Source organism: Dendrobates tinctorius, unplaced genomic scaffold (genome assembly GCF_039654945.1).
Source record: "Dendrobates tinctorius isolate UK_male_01 unplaced genomic scaffold, ASM3965494v1 ptg000143l, whole genome shotgun sequence".
Taxonomy (NCBI): domain Eukaryota; kingdom Metazoa; phylum Chordata; class Amphibia; order Anura; family Dendrobatidae; genus Dendrobates; species Dendrobates tinctorius.
In genome coordinates this window covers 17,569,354-17,589,306 of record NW_027361810.1, presented here as the reverse complement: position 1 = coordinate 17,589,306, position 19,953 = coordinate 17,569,354, and the positions used below count along the sequence as shown (strand labels likewise).

The 19,953-nt window shown below is 44.2% G+C and overlaps 1 protein-coding gene across 1 annotated transcript in view; it reads left to right on the top strand.

The window, feature by feature from the left end:
* Positions 1-19,953, top strand: part of LRP1B (LDL receptor related protein 1B) — a 1,871,059-nt gene that overhangs the window by 1,542,900 nt on the left and 308,206 nt on the right. Inside the window, exon 44 of the mRNA XM_073545568.1 lies at positions 19,637-19,829. Coding sequence (XP_073401669.1) covers positions 19,637-19,829 — 193 coding nt within the window. The remainder of the gene's footprint in view (positions 1-19,636; positions 19,830-19,953) is intronic.

Genomic DNA, 19,953 nt, shown 5'->3' with positions numbered 1-19,953 from the left:
GACACCAATGGACGCTAGTGCAGAGGTGCGGTATGTACTGTGGCCTATAGCTTGGCACTGACTGGCGCTGATTATCTCTCTAGTTCCCTATCCACATGCGTAGTATCAGAGGGAAGGGGTTTCAAATGAGTCAGTCACCAGAATCATACATCCGTCACCATTCAATACGCATAGCAAGTATAGTCTATACTAGCGCATTGGTGAGCGGCCATGCGGGCCTTTTATAGCCATGCGCTTCCGGGATCTTCCAGACCTCTGAGATGGGCCAATCAGATCAGGACAAGGACCTGAGCACGTGACCCCCGATCTCCACTGGGAGATCGTCTCGTGGGCATGCCCAGTAGCGCGGCGAGAGGACTTAGCCTCTGGAGTGGTTTCTTGCAAAGCAGGTTGCGCTACCATTGCTGGTTCAGAGGTGGCAGCAACATCCAGACACAGAGAGCTTGTCTGAGCAGGGTGCCTGGATCGCTGAGATTGCTGTGCAGGTCCCTGAGCGGTCAGAAAGGAATGGGAGACTGCTGGATGTATGGCTCTGGATTCCTGCTGTGCAGCTGCAGGAATCTAACACCTACAGTATTTTAAGGATACATTATCAATATTAATAACCCCAGAAGCCATGTTAATAAAATGGACTCCCAAGATTCTGTTACAGTGGAGGTGATGAATGTGACCAGTTCTGATTTATACCTAAATAAGGACTTGATCCAAACCTGAAACACATTGTTTAAAAATAAATCAGTTTCTCAACATTTGGTTCATCGCAACGTCTTTAGCAGTGCGTAGTCATCACTGCCGTTTCTTCTCCACTTCCTTGACCCTCCCGATTTAGAGAGCAGTTTTCACATAGTCCCATTATATATTCTTTAAAACGGTGAAAATACAAACTATCATATAATGATTTAATGCCATATCACTATGTAATGCCCTAGAATAGCTAAACATTACCAGCATGTGGTTTTTATGAATGTTATGTAGAAAATAGATGTATCTGAAGCATCCCGCTACAATCAAACATCTCCCATGCTGTCTGTTCCTCCACAGAGCTGCTTCATTCTGAGATCTTTGACATTTTGTTCAATAACCCCACTACATCTGTTCTTATCCTTAGGTAGAACGGTGCTTTCACATATCAAGGGAATCAGAACTTTTTTGTTAGTGAATACAAAGTGGTAATATTACAGCCTTTGGGGGGGTTGTGTGAAATCAGCCGATACGGGAAATTTTAATCCATTTCTCGTCTTTATGCTGATGTAGCCACATTAGAGTTTTTTTTGTAGTGTAGCTCTCAGGGTATTCTTTCCCTCTGATCCCCCAAACATGCCCTTCTTTGAGCTTTTAACTTGTACTATTTTACGTCTCTATGTGCATGGCGATGAATTGGCCGTAAAAAAGGAAGCCCTATCATGATAATAACCATTTCTTTAAAATACTGGCAGATAATAGCCACAGCAGATTAAAGAATAGGGGGCAGATAGTAAAAAACGTAGAATGTCAATTTTGGTTGCATATTTGTGCTACAGATTTCACTGTAGTGAATTTGCAACAAAATCCTGATGTAGCATATGAAGCTTTTCTGTGGATTTTTCTATCATGGGTGGACCTACACTTTTAGGACTCACGTCAAGTCCTCATTACGGTTTGACTTGTCAGCAGTAATGAAAAAAAAAGTCACATTTTCACACCAATTTTGCTATGTCCCACTTTTTTCATGAAAATCCCAGCAAATGTAGGACTGTTGTCAAGCATGAAAATTTAAGTAAAGTATCCTCATATGTAGCACTAAATTAATCATTTATCTACTTGTCCAGTCATGTGACTGGGATGGCATTGCAATATTTTTCTAGTGCCAGTAGTGGCGCTAGCAAATTAGGAAGAAGTCAAAGAAATTAAGCACCATGGTCCCTATATTCTCATATTTTAGTGAGATTTCTAGGGTAGCGTCACTACTATCTTAATTAAGGGCATGTATGATACTGTACAACTGCTTATTAGTCATATAAAGGGGGAGGGTGGAAGTGACAAAAATCAATCTTCTTCCATTCATTTGAATTGTGAACACTTCCGCTAATTGGCAGCCATTCACTGGCTCCAAAGGTCACATTATCCCCCCCAGCAGATGTTGATGCCTTATGGAATGCCCATAATGGACCTCTCGGTTTGGTAGCACGTCAGTAAGCATGCAGTCTTCTAAGGGTTTTCAACTATTGGAGAATCGTTTTTTAATGGGATCAAGGAGATGAAAAAACATTAATAGTCCTTAGACCTGTGACGCTCCTCTGTTATCTTCATTGAGTCTACCGCTAGTCTCGAAGGACTGAACGGAGAGAATAGTGGAGCGGCACAGGTCTAAGGACTATTAATGTTTTTTCATCTCCTTGATCCCATTAAAAAAGCATTGTCCAGTAGTTGAAAACCCTTTTAAGATTGCATGTTTGCTGACCTCCTACCAAACCGAGAGCCCCTTTATGGGCATTCCACGAGGGATTCTTCATGTTCCCTCCTAATAATTATTCTGTGCCCCAAATTTTCAAATTTGTAATGTAATGTCCTAACAGGAATCTGAATGAAATCTGCAATCTTTATTTGTACTTTGCATTTCCTGAATTTCGGAAGCATAGTTCCTGGCAACCATTAAAGTAATATGAAGTTAGACTGGCATATTTTCTATGTACATAATACTGTAATGGCGGGGGCATACTGTGCGAGTACTGTCACGGTGAGCCTTTGTTCTGCCATCTGGCAGGTGACAACTCGCTGAAACTTCATGACTCGACTTAAATTAAACTGAATAGCATCTTCATGGGATAAATATATACCTGTCTAACATGAGAAAAGCCACAAATGGTTCTCTTCCTCACTGATGAAATATAAAGAGTTGAGTTCCGCATACATTTTAACTTAAGATATCCACTCATTTGTGGAATTTTTTGGTGTTACCTGGAAAGAGTGTTAAAAAATAACATAAAGCAAATGTTAAATTCATTATACTCAATAGTAAAATTCAGCGCATTCTTGTGACTTATTCCCTTCGGTTACAATATAAAATAGTGAGTCTACAGAGCCTTCTTTTAGGTTTAGCTCTGTATCCCTGCTCTATCCTTATGTCTAAATACCCTGGCCAACATGGAATGGCTTTTTAGTGTCCCGTGAGACCTAACACTTGGGACATATTGCATACAAGTGCCCAAACTACATCCCAGGTGGGACTTTTATTGTGTTTTATATTATGTAATATCAGCTACTGTTACATTGTTACTGTCACAGTTGTTCACTGTTTTTACTTTTAATGGCACTTTTCAATGAACCGAACCACAAGAAAGAAGAATTTATGTAAATACGCTTTGCAATTGGTGTAAACTGGGTTTGGTTTAGCAATACCCAACAATTTAGGATTCAGAAGTCAGTATTCTGACTCCATAACTAAGCTGCAATTGTGGGGCTCTTGAGACAGTGCTTCTATGGTTCTATGTATTGCACCAGTACTCACTCCAAGAAACTTCATCAGAATCAATTTGTCTACAGAAAATCAAATGGACCACCAAGGAGATATGATGCAATATATGTGGAATACGATGGTTCAGAGACCACGCTGCAAAGGTTCAATGGTACAATCACACACAAAGCTGATGTCACTGGTTTACCGGGACAAAGAAAAGTCAGAAGACTGCAGAGCATGATTTCTCCTACTTCTGCAGTAATAAGAAGCACTTCACCTTCATATTAAATGGTGGAGATTTATTTTAGCAGTGCAAGGGTTAATCTGCTCAGTTGAGAGCTCTTGGAAGCTTTCCTGCATTAAGGCTCTCAGCTGTTCACTGTTAGCCACTCCCCTCTCCTATATAACCTGAGCCCTGGCTAGCACTCATTGCCAGAGTAGCTTATGCTGCATGGTTAAGAGATGTTTGTATTTGTTGTTTGAGAAGGTATTTGGTGGATTTATCTGAGATTGTTGCTAGGTTTTGGGTGTGTGCTAATTCCCCTCCTTATCCTACTTTGGTTGGTTGTACCTCCTCCTCCACAACCTTTGTTGTTTGTGTGAGTATATTTGTATGATTGGTATTTTCCTTTATCCCTGTTTGTATTACCTTTTTAGTCTAGTTGGTGTACACTACTGCTCTTGACTGGGTGGGGGAAGGGTACAGACTGAGGGCGTATTCAGGAACTAAGGCAAGGTAAGTGGCCCTGGCGTCTTCTCCATCAGAAGTGATCCAGGGAACAGTGTGAGCTAGGGTGTTCCTAGCATTAGGGACAGGGAAGGAGCCTCTGATCCTGGGACACCCGATAAGAGAGTCATGACAGGTGAAGCATGAATGCGGTGTTTGTCAGACATCTTTCTAGATTCATCTCTGTACATCTCTGTTTCAGAATTGTCTTTTTACCTACTGCTGCTGTTGCAGCTGCTGATGTTACTATTGTGCATAATCCAAGAATTCAGTGTTAGAATATACTTATTTGCCTCTGTAGTCAAATTTCAATCAATGAGGAATACGGTGATTTAGAGTCTGCGATGCCGAAGGTTCAAAGGTACAACACACAAAGATGAAGTATGAATGCGGTACATTCTCAGACCAAATACTAACATTATGCACAATAGTAACAGCAGCAGATGCAACAACAGCAGTAGATGTACAGACAATTCTGAATAAGAGATGTACAGATATAAATCTAGAAAGATGGCTGAAAAACACTAACTGGGGGATGAAAGGGGTTACTTCAGAGCCGAACTACAGGGAGAGAGACAGGACAAACTTCTAAAAGGCAAACCTGATTGTATAGCAGTGTAACAGAAACAATCCAATAATAATATAATAGTGTGTGAATCCTAAGTCATGGGACATGCCAGTCGTTACTGTGCATATTTACGCGACCCGTATCCTTTTTTTTTCATTCTACCCCCTTGGTTATAGTAGTCTTATTATACTCCACTTCTGTGTTGGAAGATTGAAGTGACAAATATAATTTATGAAAGCAAAGAAAGAAAATAGAAAGTCACTTTATGAATATATGAATACATTACATCACATATCATACAGTATATGGAATTGCAGTTGCAGCCTGTATTATAGTGTTCTCCAGAGCTGTATTCATAATTCTATCTGTTGCTTCTGAAAACACTGATATGCATGTTGACATGTTTACAGTAGCTGAGCGAGAGGTTAATGGGAGGACCGATGTTACGCACAATCTTCAGGTGGTGCAAAGTGGCCTTAGACACAGGATTGAATGATTTACTGAGCTATAACAACACAGAACATTTGCAGCCACAGTCTTAGACTGGCCCACAGGAGAATCCTCTGGTGGGCCCCTGTTCACACCACCTTCTTATATGAGCAGAACTTGGCACAATATAATGGAATCACTATGTACAGGCAATGGCAGCAACTTATTCATTTCAGAATTTACCCAGATCATTGTTATATCAATTTGCGATTGAGGATAACGTCACATTTGCATGTAGTTGAAAAGTGGGGTCCTGGAGTTGGCGTCTGGTGGGCCCTTGGCACCCCAGTCCGACATTGGTTGCAGATGTATAAAACTTTAAAAAGGACATGTCACCAGGTCAAAAATGGCCAGCACTTGTTCTTATTTTATTTCTGCTGCTAGCCTGAGTATTTCATTTTTAGTTTTGTAAAATCTGTCATACAGTTCCTGGGATATGTATATAGAACTAATGTTAATGTTCTCTACACAGGAGATGTTGCTCACAGGGTTCCCGGAGGAGGGTCTTTAGCTGCTCCTCACTTTTACCCTGTGAGTTATTCTCTCTTGGTAAAGACTATAAAAATTAGCACTAAATAAAAAATGACCATATATCAGGAATCGTAAGGGGGGTTTGAAAAAACAAAACATAAATGGAATACCCAGGGGAGCAGCAGGAATAAATTAAGAGCAAAACTGGTCTCTCTTCACCTGATGACAGATACTCTTTAAAGAGGCCCTATCACCTGTCTTGCTTCCCTTTATATTTAAGAAAAAAAACATTGGGCCGACAGTGACACAGATTGGTAATTTTACTAAAATTCACTTAGCAAATATGCCCCAAAGTTTTCGTGGAGCCAGGCTACAGAATCTGACTTTCTAGCAAAATCCGGTTCCTAACTTCGAGGTTGTGGGATCCCAACATGTAGAGTGGGATCGCTCTGTCGAGCCTTAAGTTTGAAAGTGATGACATCGCACCAGGCTGGCTAATCCAAGCAAGAATGGTAGTATACATGGAGGTAGAAGATGATTCTCAGGTCCAGCAGCTCACAGGTTACAACAGCTGGCTAATGCAATTCTTGGGTGTTGTGGGATTCTTGGGTGTTGGACCACCACCAATTTGTTAGGTCAGATCAGCGGTGATGTCTAAAGCTGGGCATACACATTAGACGGCTCTCGTACGAATAATGCTTCAGCTGATCGTTCAGTTGACATCAATGTCTCCCATAAATAGGAACGCTCATTCGGCCATGTTGTCCTGTACTCTCTATGAGAAAGCTGCTGGCCGTTGGTTTATCTCCGAAAGAGCAGTCTGATTAACACTCCGAAATAGGACGTGGGTGAACTAAACCTCTCCCAACCATCAGTTGGCCGGTGCTGATATTGAGGTTTAACAAATATTACTCTAATGTCTATGGGGGTCTTAACACATGAATAGATCATCTATCTCATTTATCTAGTTGGAACCCCCCTTAAAAAATTGTATGCTATTTTCAAAGTAAAGTAATGGTCAAAGTCAATGCGCCTAGACTAAATTGATTAGTGTTTTTTTTGTTTCATTTTTTTTTAAGAATAGAATATTTGTCTATATGTGTGACATGTATGTGTTCTTTTTATGTTGATGTAAGAAAAGTGATCCACCAATAATATAACAGACTATAAAATAAAAGGTCAGGCGTTCTTTAAGGTCCAAAAGTAGAAGAGTGAAATTGACATTTTCTCAGTGTGGAAAGGTGCTCGTAAAGTAATAATAAATCACCATGAAGCATCAAATCAGGTTTTTTTAGACGGTTTTGATCAATTAAACCCACTGTTGCCACTTCTATGGCTACATTGTGCCTGACTTCTAAGCTCAAAAATGACTTTTGTTTGGGCTCACAACCTCTTTCGTATTTAATTGATACACTTTAAAATGTCTCTCAATTTTTTTTTTCAAAATTGTAATAAAAGAGAATGTGTAGTATTATGTATGTGCTATGATACATGAAACTTCAAATGTCAGGCCTTCTATGCAGTAGTGGACCTAATGAATGTGACATTTCTGTGAGTTTAGTTACGCCTCTGTGACTTGTGAATTGTGACAATCATCATTTATCACATTTAGTGAATCTCTCAAACCCCTCTTAGCATTTTAGAATGTCTCAAACCCTGAAGGAAACAGCGAGATCTTTTGGGCCATTACTTTAGGATCTCTCACCAATGCATTTCACAGTGTACTACTCATCATCCTTGACCTGGTCTCGCTGATAGCAGTTGTGCCTTTTTTAGTGCCGGTCTCATCTTCTGGCTCACGAGCTGTTATCTGTATGACGGTGTGGGAACCACAACACTCTCACCAGCGGCAGTGAAATTATTGGCAATCAGAACCGGTATTTCTCAAGCTGTCATACAGATGACAGCATGGGAAATGCCGGATGTTTGAGCCGTCAAACCTGAACAGTAACACGGACTTCAGGGAGAAGTCCATATTTGGAGTCCATGCACGGACACTAGTTGTTTGGTATGGACCCTGAAATTTACCATTCATGTTCACCCATCCCTAATAGGGAGCATTGCATGGCCTATAAGTCTCTTTACGCCGACTTGGCACTCTCAAGTGGAGACAATAACTTTTAGTCTTTTGGTCAGACCTTCTCACCCAGACAAACCATTCCACCAGCCGTGCACTAATTAGGGACAAACCCCACTAAACATGTGTCTACAAATGGAGTGTCTGGTTTGGCGCCTTGTCCTAAGTCATGTGGCAAAGCCATTTAAAGGGTGATTTTTAGGATTGCAACCTCCAATAGATGGCAATATAGTTATTTTCCTCTTCCTCTCTGAAGAGGCTATTTATATTTCCAGTTCTCAGTAACGTACATAGACTATAAAGCCTTGGGCTGTGTTTTTCAAATGATGCACCTAATCGGCTATAGAAAACCACTGGATCATGAAGAAGGCACGAACCATTTACTCACATGTACACAATGTCAAACATGGAAGAAATGCTGTAAATTATTTAGAAAGAGAGGTTAAGGCTGCACTTACACATTCAAATGGACCAATTTTTTTTTTCTCAGACATCGTTTAAGTTGCTTCTGTTTTTTCCTCTCCAAGTTTTTTTAACTGAAGTATTTTGCTTACTTTCAAGCCTATAAGAAACCCTAGGGGCACCTTTTTATTCAAGTTTATCACTATGCTACATCTCTGTGAGACTTGGATGCAAAATGGAAGTAAATTGGAAGCATTCCAATTTTGCTTTCATGTCTCACAGATCCCTATAGATGAGAATTACTGAGTCCGATACGCAAATCGGATCACAATTGGACTTGCTCCGAATCACAAAGATCTCACTCTTGGATCCAAGAGTTTAATGGATAAGTAAATAAATCTATTTTTTTCCATGGGTCAGAATGTTTTTCGAAAAAAATGGACAGTTCTTGGATGTGTAAGGAAGTAAGGTGTAAGGTTTGAGAGAGGAACAAAGAAAGAATGGAAAGGAGGCAGAGAAAGAGAAACCAAAGAAAGAAATGAAGAAGGAAAAACAATATAAGGAAAAGATAAAGTGGAAATAAAAGGAAGAAACGAGGAAATATGGAAGGATGAAGATAAGGGAGAGGGAAGGAGAGCGAGAAAATGGGAAGAGAAGGAAGCAGGAAAGAAAGAAAAAGAAAATAAGGAGGAGAGAGGGGAGAAGTAAGATGTAAATAAAAAAGAAACAGAAAAAAGAGAAGAAATGAGGGAAGGGAGGAAAGAGCAAAAATGGGAGGACAGAGGTAAGAGAATAGAAATCTAAAGATGAAATGGTGAAAAAAGAAGGATAGCAGGAAGTAAGGGAGAGCAAGGATGATGGAAGTAGGTTTAGATGGATGGAGGAACAAGGAAGTGAAGGAAGCAAGGGAGAAAGAAGAGAAGGGGAAAAGAGGAGATAGTTAACTAATAAAGAACTTATCACATAGGACTAATAATAATGGATCTCAATTGTTGTATTAGGACACATAGAGAAAGGGGATTTCACACTTTTTGTGTCTTCCTTAAACCATGGAGCTGATGGAGCAGTTTGCGGCTCCTGTTTGACCCTATTGGAAGGACATAATGCAATTATACATTTCCCGATTGATGCTGGTTGATCCTTCGTAAACCATTGCTGGATCTAGGATCAGCTGGTCACAGGCACAAGTATATTTGGAATGACCCCTTTAAAACTCTTTAAATTTGCATTGGAGATTCTGTTAGGACGTTAGGGTTTGATTCTTTTCCAAGTTTTTATGTTTGTCCATGGGATTTGTCAGTTGTCGCTGATTTCAATCATTTGATGCATCACATGTGTAGGCTACAGAATACTCATTTCTATTAAAGGGGCTGTCCATGCATAAAAAGGGCTCTAAATGTTTTCTCAATAACATTACATGAAGCTTTTTTTTAATGTAAACTGTTATTATTTGAAAACACCAGTAATCTGACGTTCTCACTTCCACTTCCCTCATGTAGTGGCATGTCATCTGTGCTATATGGTGGCATGTCATCTGTGCTATATCGTGGCATGTCATCAGTGCTATATGGTGGTATGTCATTAGTGCTATATGGTGGTATGTCATTAGTGCTATATGGTGGCATGTCATCTGTGCTATATGGTGGCATGTCATCAGTGCTATATGGTGGCATGTCATCAGTGCTATATGGTGGCATGTCATTAGTGTCATATGGTGGCATGTCATTAGTGCTATATGGTGGCATGTCATTAGTGCTATACGGTGGCATGTAATTAGTGCTATATGGTGGCATGTCATCAATGCTATATGGTGGCATGTCATTAGTGCTATACGGTGGCATGTAATTAGTGCTATATGTTGGCATGTCATTAGTGCTATACAGTGGCATGTAATTAGTGCTATATGGTGGCATGTCATCAATGCTATATGGTGGCATGTCATTAGTGCTATACGGTGGCATGTAATTAGTGCTATATGTTGGCATGTCATTAGTGCTATATGGTGGCATGTCATCAATGCTATATGGTGGCATGTCATTAGTGCTATATGGTGGTATGTCATTAGTGCTATACGGTGGCATGTCATTAGTGCTATATGGTGGCATGTCATTAGTGCTATATGGTGGTATGTCATTAGTGCTATACGGTGGCATGTCATTAGTGCTATATGGTGGCATGTCATTAGTGCTATATGGTGGTATGTCATTAGTGCTATACGGTGGCATGTCATTAGTACTGTGTGGTGGTATGTCATTAGTGCTATATGGTGGCATGTCATCAGTGCTATATGGTGGTATGTCATTAGTGCTATACGGTGGCATGTCATTAGTGCTATATGGTGGCATGTCATCAGTGCTATATGGTGGCATGTCATCTGTGCTATACGGTGGCATGTCATTAGTGCTATATGGTGGCATGTCATCAGTGCTATATGGCAGCATGTCATCTGTGCTATATGGTGGTATGTCATTAGTGCTATATGGTGGCATGTCATTAGTGCTATATGGTGGTATGTCATTAGTGCTATACGGTGGCATGTCATTAGTGCTATATGGTGGCATGTCATCAGTGCTATATGGTGGCATGTCATCTGTGCTATATGATGGTATGTCATTAGTGCTATATGGTGGCATGTCATCAGTGCTATATAGTGGCATGTCATCTGTGCTATATGGTGGCATGTCATCTGTGCTATATGATGGTATGTCATTAGTGCTATATGGTGGCATGTCATCAGTGCTATATAGTGGCATGTCATCTATGCTATACGGTGGCATGTCATTAGTGCTATATGGTGGCATGTCATCAGTGCTATATGGCGGCATGTCATCTGTGCTATATGGTAGTATGTCATCAGTGCTATATGGCGGCATGTCATCTGTGCTATATGGTGGTATGTCATTAGTGCTATACGGTGGCATGTCATTAGTGCTATATGGTGGCATGTCATCAGTGCTATATGGTGGCATGTCATCTGTGCTATATGATGGTATGTCATTAGTGCTATATGGTGGCATGTCATCAGTGCTATATAGTGGCATGTCATCTGTGCTATATGATGGTATGTCATTAGTGCTATATGGTGGCATGTCATCAGTGCTATATAGTGGCATGTCATCTGTGCTATACGGTGGCATGTCATTAGTGCTATATGGTGGCATGTCATCAATGCTATATGGCGGCATGTCATCTGTGCTATATGGTGGTATGTCATTAGTGCTATATGGTGGCATGTCATTAGTGCTATATGGTGGCATGTCATCAGTGCTATATGGTGGAATGTCATTAGTACTGTATGGTGGTATGTCATTAGTGCTATATGGTGGGATGTCATCAGTGCTATATGGTGGTATGTCATTAGTGCTATACGGTGGCATGTCATTAGTGCTATATGGTGGCATGTCATCAGTGCTATATGGTGGCATCTCATCTGTGCTATATGGTGGTATGTCATTAGTGCTATATGGTGGCATGTCATTAGTGCTATATGGTGGCATGTCATCAGTGCTATATGGTGGCATGTCATCTGTGCTATATGGTGGTATGTCATTAGTAGGGATGAGCTTTCCGATATAGAAATATCGGAAATCGGCCCGATATTTGCGATATCGGAATTCCGATTTCCGATTCCGATATTTTTTTCACATAAGAAATCGGAAATCAGAAATCCCATAATCCTTCAGCCTCTGAGCTCTCCGTGGAGCCAATCAGGAGCTGAAGAATTGCTGACAACATTGTGTAACTCCCCTAAGCATGGTAGGAGGCATCCAAACTTGCTAGCTAGGGTCTGCGCTGCGATTGGCTGGCTGGATGGTGTGATCAGGCAGTATAAAAGGCTGCGCCTGCCATTTTAGCCTCACTCTACTGTGAAAGCAGATAGGGATAGGTTGCTGTTGGAGATAGGGAGAAACCTCGGATCTAATAGCGAGCAAAAGAAATTGTTTTTCAGCGACTGTAGCAGCCCCTGTGTGTTACAGAAGCAGTCTTTTTCCTCACTGAGCCCGCTCAGTTTCATTTTTTGTGCTGTGCAGGCTCTCAGTGAGGTGCTTAGTGAGACAGTGCAGAGCAAATTCACTGCAGCTGCTGCAGCTCCTCTTGCTGCAGCACTGTGTGGTGTGTGTCTCACTGCCTTTTCTTTTCATCCCTTAAATCCCCTTCCCCTATTTTTTCCTAAAAGTTAAACACTATATAGAGATTGTGCTGTGAGGACCCAAACAACCTCTTTGGCTGGTGCCACACAGCACCTGGCCCAGTCCCGGAGATTTTTTTTTGGTATCACAGCAGTGTCATTTACTGCGCTGTGACATCCGACCGTAACGTGTACACCAATACCACAAACACACGTTACTCTTTGTGTAGGCCACACTAGATTCAAATAAAGTGTAGCAGTCACACCATCATCATACAGTGCCATTAGTGTTTCTTATACCTGTTTGTAGTCCTACAGGAATAAGCACACTAATTCCTAATAAAAACTTTCTTGCCGTTCTGAATCCATAGATAGAGATGAAGAAGGCAGGGAGTAAGGGACGTCCCCGTGGTGGCCGCGGAAGAGGTGCATCAGCAGCTAGATATGGTGCACATCCAGAGCAAGCAGCAGGCCCAAGTCACTCAGCACCTACTTTCACCCGGCAGCAGTCATTTATGTGCAGCTTGTTAGGAGCGCACGGCCATAGGCTGTTAAGAGAGGATCAAGTAAAAACCATTGTTGGTTGAATGGCAGCTGAGGAATCCACCTCAATGAGCGCAGCATCCTCCCAGGACCTCTCCACCACATCAGGTCAGGCCACTGACGAGCAGCACCCATCTGCTTCTTCACCGAGCACTTAATTGCCCAGACATTCAGAGTGCCTGGAGCCAACCTTAATCCTCTTCTCAGAATCTGTTGGCTTGGAATCTGTGTGCCAGCCAGACAGCATTCCTGCAGCTGAAGAAGAGGTAGTGTGCACAGATGCGCAACCACTGTGTCCGTCTGAGGAAGAAGTGGAGGGTGGGCCAGTGCCCACAGTGACCAGACCCCAGTCAGCAGATGATGATGAAACTCAGCTGCCAGTTTCTGCTGATGAAAGTGTATTGGATGACGAGGTCCTTGACCCATCATGGCATGCTGAGGGGCAGCAAGCAAGTGGGGATAGCTCAGAGGAAGAGCTTGCAGGTGTGACTCAGCGTGGCCATCCACGTGGGAGAGGAAGAGGGAAAAATTGGTTGTCGGCTCCCTCAACTTCAGCACCCGTTAGGAGCAGGGCTCTTTTAAAGAACACAAGGGGTGCGCCCAAGAGTTGTGGTGCATGGGCCTTTTTTGACCAAGTTGCAGATGACGTTACAGTAGTCAGATGCAAGCTTTGTCGACAAACTGTGCAGAGAGGGAAGAACGTCAGCAACCTTAATACCACCAATATGTTGACGCATGTCAGGAAGAGGCACCCTGTGGAGTGGCAGCATCACACCCAAGATGATTCGCCACCTGCAGCTGGTTCCCCACCTTCCACCTCTTCAGCCACAGCGGCCACCTCTTACTCCTGCTCGCAAACAGCTGCTCCCGCTTCCTCGCCAGAATGCCAGGGTGCATCTGCAGACAGTGTTGTACGGCGGCACACTGTCTGTACTTCGTCAGCATCAGCATCCCAATCGCTGGCATCCTCACACTCCCAATACAGTGTGCAGCCATCTGTCACACAGGTGTGGGAGAAAAGGCGCCCGTACTCGGCAAACCACCCACGAGCACAGGGCATGAATTCTCGCATTGCCAAACTGCTTGCAGTGGAAATGCTACCATTCTGGCTGGTGAGCAAGCCAGCCTTTATCGATATGTTGGGGTTTGCAATCCCACAATACAGCGTTGCCAGCCGCTTCTACTTCAGCAGGCAAGCCATCCCTGCCCTGCAACAGCATGTAGAGCGTAAAACTAAGCATGCGCTACAAAATGCAGTTAGTAGCAAGGTCCACCTGACCACCGACGCATGGACCAGTCAGCATGGCCAGGGACGCTACATTTCCATCACCGCCCATTGGGTAAATGTAGTTGAGCCTGGAACTGAAGTAGACAGTGCAAGTGAGCGGGTCCTGCCAACTCCACGGATTGCAGGCCTCTCCTCCATACAAATTAATTCCTCCTCATACTCCTCGTCAGACTCGCCTGCACCCAGACGTACCACAACAAATGATTTCAGCACTGCATCGACCAAACATCAACAGGCCGTGTTGAAATTGGTTTATCTGGGTGATGTTAGCCACACCGCAACCAAGCTGTGGAACACGCTCAAGGAGCAGAGCGACATGTGGCTTGCGCCGCTCAACCTCCAGCCAGGTATGGTGGTGTGTGACATCAGCCGAAACCTGGTCGCGGCTCTGGGCCTAGGTGGTCTGACTCACATTCCATGCCTTGCCCATGTCCTAAACTTGGTGGTGCAGAGTTTCCTTAGGTACTATCCTGACCTTGAGGAGCTGCTGCACAAAGTCAGATACGAGTGCTCTCATTTGCGGCATTCAAGCATGGCTGCATCGCGCCTTTCAGCCATGCAGCGCAGATTGGGCCTGCCCGAGCACCGCATCATTGTTGACCTCCCCACCAGGTGGAATTCGACTTTGCATATGCTGTGGAGGTTGTGTGAGCAGCAACCTGCAATTATGGAGATGCAGCTGCAGCAGGAGCAAAGTAGGCGACACACATCTCAGCCCTCCCACTTTACAACCACAGAGTGGGCATCCATGAAGGACATATGCACCATTTTGAAGTGCTTTGAGGACTCCACTCTGATGGTGAGCGCGGATGCTGCCCTACTCAGCCTGACTATTCCCCTTATATGCCTTATAGAATCATCACTTAAAGGACTAAGGGATGAGGTTTCTCTGGAGGAGGAGTATGATGAGACACTTGCACCAACCAGGCAATCTTCATCGGCCCGGTTGGTACAAAGCTCTGTGGGTGCCTCACAAAGGTCCAGGCAGGACACAGCAAGCAAGGAGGATAAGGAGGGCTATGAGGATGAGCCAGAGGAGGAAAGTACACAGCGCTCTACTAGTAGTCACCAGATAGAGCGTGGATGGGGTGATGCAGCGTAGCCAGAGCACATTCCTCCAGCTGGTGACAGCGATGCATGGCCAGTTGGCAGCCTTCAGCACATGAGTGACTTCATGCTGCAGTGTCTGAGAAACGACCCACACGTGGCTCATATTCTCCACACAAATGACTACTGGGTGGCCACCCTCTTAGATCCACGTTACCGGGACAGCCTTCAAAGCCTAATTACACCGTTGAACCGGGCGCATAAAATGCAGGAGTACCAAGATGCACTGGTTAATTCACTCATGTACTATTTTCCACCGCATAACTGTGATGCCCGTGCACTAGCAGGCACCTCAATGCGTCCTGCGCCCAGCGGAATCCGTTCCGAAGCCGGTAGCAGAAGCAGTACATCTGTTACTGACAGGTTCAGTATACCCAACCTGTTCCAATGGTTTCTGAACCCGCAAACAGTTCGGGCACCATCAGCACAGACAGTGCAACGCACTAGGAGGCAACGCTACCGTGACATGGTGGCATAATACCTCTCCACCCCTGTCAGTGTGCTTCAGGATGGATCTGCCCCCTTCAAGTTCTGGGTCTCCAAGTTGGATACATGGCCCGAGCTTAGCCAGTATGCCTTGGAGGTTCTGGCTTGTCCTGGTGCCAGTGTGATTTCTGAAAGTGTCTTTAGTGCAGCTGGCAATGTACTAACAGACCAATGTACCAGACTATCCGCTGCAAATGTGGACCGGCTTACATTCCTAAAAATGAACCAGGCTTGGATTTCTGGTGACTTTTGCTGCCCTGGGCCAGAGTAGACAGGTTACATGCATGGTTGGTAGCAGTATGCATGCTCTGTCATGTGCCTATGTTGCACACAGCGTTATCTGTTATGCCAGTGCTCTGGCCTCTACTACCAACATCTAGGTCCTGGTTCTGTGACTGACTCTTTCACCTCATACTGTTTTCCATGGGCTCTAGTACCGCCAGCTAGTGCCTATTTCCGTGACTGCTGATTTCACAGCATGCCGTGTTTCTGGGCTCTAGTATTGCCAGCTAGTGCCCATTTCTGTGACTGCCACCTTCACAGCATGCTGTGTTTCTGGGCTCTAGTCCCGCCACCAAGTGCCCATTTCCGTGACTGCCACTTTCACAGCATGCTGTGTTTCTGGGCAACAGTAACGCCAGCTGTACCTCGCTAGACCAAAGTGGAAAAAAAGGACAACAGATGCCAAACACCTATAGGCAGAAGCACAAGAGGCGGGATCCAGCCACGCCGGCTGTTTCCTGGCAGTGAAGTGTGGACACAGGTGCCTCCCCCGAGGGGTATACCGAGTTCCAGCATCGCCAGCTGGTTCTCGGGAGTGCACAAGGGCATGGGTACTTCCTGCTCCAAACCGTGTTTTGACAACGCTCGCCGTTACATGGTTGTGTCCGCTGCACTGTTCCACGCCCCCATTGTATATCATTCCAGCTCAGTTTGCTGTTATCTGTGGTATCGGCAGTGTAGTAGCACCCTACGTGGACTCCGGGACCTGGCACTCATGGCTGGTCTCGACAGTGCCAGTAGGCCCTCCTCCTCCCCTGCTGCGACTGCGGAGTAAAGAAGACTGTGTCCGGTTTGCGGGGGCAAATATGGCTCTTGTACCTTCTGCCGAGAAGACATTACTCTGGTAGAAGACCCAAGACAGGAAGACAGATGCAGAAGACCCAAGACAGGAAGAAAAATGCAGAAGACCCAAGACAAGAACACAGATGAAGATGTCCCCGGACTCCTGTCTTTTTGCTCTTGAACTTGCATTTTTGTGGGGTTTTTTTGGGCTTCTCGGCAGTGCTTTTGGCTTATGTCACTACTACATTGTGGTATCCGGGCTACAGTAATGTCAGCTGTTGCCCAGTACAGCCACTGGCACTTTTACCTTCTGCTGCTTATCTTGGTTCCAGTAATGTCAGCTGGTTCTCAGTAGAGTCAATGGCTTAGGTCCCTCCTTTGTGGTATCCGAGTTCCAGTAACGTCTGCTGGTCCTTGGTAGTGCATTCTGGCACAGGTTGCCTCCTCCTTAGTTATCGGCCTCCGGTAACGTCAGCTGGTGCCCGTTAGTTCCATTGGCTCTTATGCTGATTTCTGCTGCCTATACGGGTTCCAGACTCACCAGCTGGTTCTCTCAAGTTCCTGTGCCTACTGTTACTTCTGCGTGTTTCCTCTGGGTCTGGGACATTCTGCGACCAGTCAATAGCAGGATAACCATAGACAGAGGTTTAGGAAGCAGTAGGAGCAGATGTACATGAACTAAAAGCAGAATATCAATATGCAGAATTACTGAGTAACAGTAATAGAATCAGCAGAAGAAGACTAAGCATGGTTTAAAGGGAATGTATCCATTCCTCCATGTGGTGCTCCTGGAAACTCCCTGCAAAGCAAGGTGAGCTGAACGCGGACACATGTCAGTCAAAGGACATATTGACACCACCACCGGCAGTTTTAATTTAATAATGTAAAATTACTAACCCTAACCCTAACTATCCCTAACCCCTAACCCTTACCCTAACCCTTACCCTACTAACAATAAACCCTAACCCTACCCCTACCCCAACTAATCCTAACCCAAAGAAAAAACACCGCTGTTAAGATGTTTTCCTGCTACAGCTTTTGCTCTGTGCATTTTTCTAGTGATGTTTTTGCTCCTCTGCCTCTGCAAACTCCTTCCCCATTATCCTGAGGTGTTTCCCCTCCATTTTATCCATTATATAGCACTGTAGTGGTCATTTTGTAATTCCGATTTTTTTCTCCCATTGACTTGCATTGATATCGGAAATTCCGATATCCGATATTTTTCCAATATCGGAAATCGGAATTCCGATACGATATCGGGCAATATCGCTCATCCCTAGTCATTAGTGCTACAGTGCTGTGCAAATTAATTGGAACAAAGCATTTTTTTAAATAAAATTCTAAGTTGTTTACTAGTCAGTGATTCAAACCAGTTTTACCTGCTTTGAATCTGCTATATGGTGGTATGTCATTAGTGCTATATGGTGGCATGTGTTAGGCGTCGAGTTTCCCCCAATGCACAGGGTGAATCTCGAGCCATGTCCTCTGTGGTCACCCATTCCTTTGCAGCCACAGAGATTCCTGCTTAGCAAAGACATCTGTGCAGTCGTCTTGCCCAGGTTAATGCTAGGCACCTGTTTGCTTTTTCTGGCTCTGCTATAACTCCCTGTTTGAGTCAGCGGCAAGTAGACACTTCTGGGACTATGTCCTGTCTTTTGGGTACTGAGCATGCCCGTGGGACGACCTCTCATTGGAGGCTGTAGGTCACCTGCGCAGGTCCCGTTCCTGCTCGGATTGGTCCACTACTGGGAAGGTTCCGGAAGGACGCCGCTATAAAACAGCCGCATGGCCGCTCAGCCATGCACTAGTATAGACAGTTATGGATAGTGTTGTGTGTGATGATGGATGCTTGTGAACCGCTGAATGACTCATTAAGAAACCCCTTCCCTTTGATACGTTTGGTTTAGAGTCTTGAGTCAGCGCCAAGCGGTGACACTGCATAGCGCCGCAGTGCTCCCAGCACCTATTACACGCTCAGCCAGAGAGTGTCCTCTGCACGAGACACCTCTGTACTGCATACGCCGCAGTGTCTGTCTCAGCGGTGCCGTGCGCAGTTACTGCGCTTTCCAGCGCTAAGCTTAAGCTGGTTAGTGGCATCCACCAGGGCGGCGCTGTACACACGCAGTGCGGTAACAACACTATCGGCTGTGCCCTGTGTTTGCTAACAGGGCACGGCATTTCTCTTGGATTAATCCCTGGCGCCGCAGTAGCGGTTCCGTTAGATTGTCAATGCAACCCTCTTCTCCCACTCTTGACAAACTGATAGCAACACCGCAGAAGAAAAGCTAGCACAGGCTTTCAGTATCCGTTGTTTCAAAATGCTGCACATCTCTTATCTCCTCAGCATAGACAGTTGCCTTCAGATGACCCCAATGATGAAAGTCTAAGGGGGTCAGATCGGGAGACCTTGGTGGCCATTCAACAGGCCCACAATGACCAATCCACTTTCCAGGAAACTGTTCATGTAGGAATGCTCAGACCTGACACCCATAATTGATGGTATGGTGTGGTATATGGGGTACAAAGATAGTGGGGCCATTCTTCATCAATGGAAACCTCAATGCCATTGGATATCTGAAATTGCTACATGATGATGTGTTGCCCTCTTTATGCACTGAAGATGGCACGCTCCCTGAGTTTTTCCAGCAAGATGGTGCACCACCACATTATGGGTGTCAGGTCCGTGCATTCATACAAGGAATCTGACCCCCTTAGACTAGCATTTCTTCTGCGGTTCGATAATGCTCTCTATAGACAGGAATATCCACTTGAACAAGTGTCATAATGTGACTATTGATTAAGCAAAATGAAATGCAAACAATTTAATTACATTTTCTTTTTCTTGCAGGTAATTGTTAGATCGGGACCTGGAACATTCCTCAGTATGGCTATTTATGATAACTATATATTCTGGTCAGATTGGGTAAGAAGAGCAATATTGCGCTCCAACAAATACACTGGAGGGGAGACAAAGGTTCTACGAGCAGACATACCTCATCAGCCAATGGGGATCATAGCGGTGGCCAATGACACCAATAGCTGTAAGTGGACACATACAGTAATATAACAGGATGTTGTTTTATTATATATACATGTACATGTAACCTTTTAAAATAAACATACTGCAGCTCAAGAAATTGCATTGTCTACAGGAAGTGTTACTTA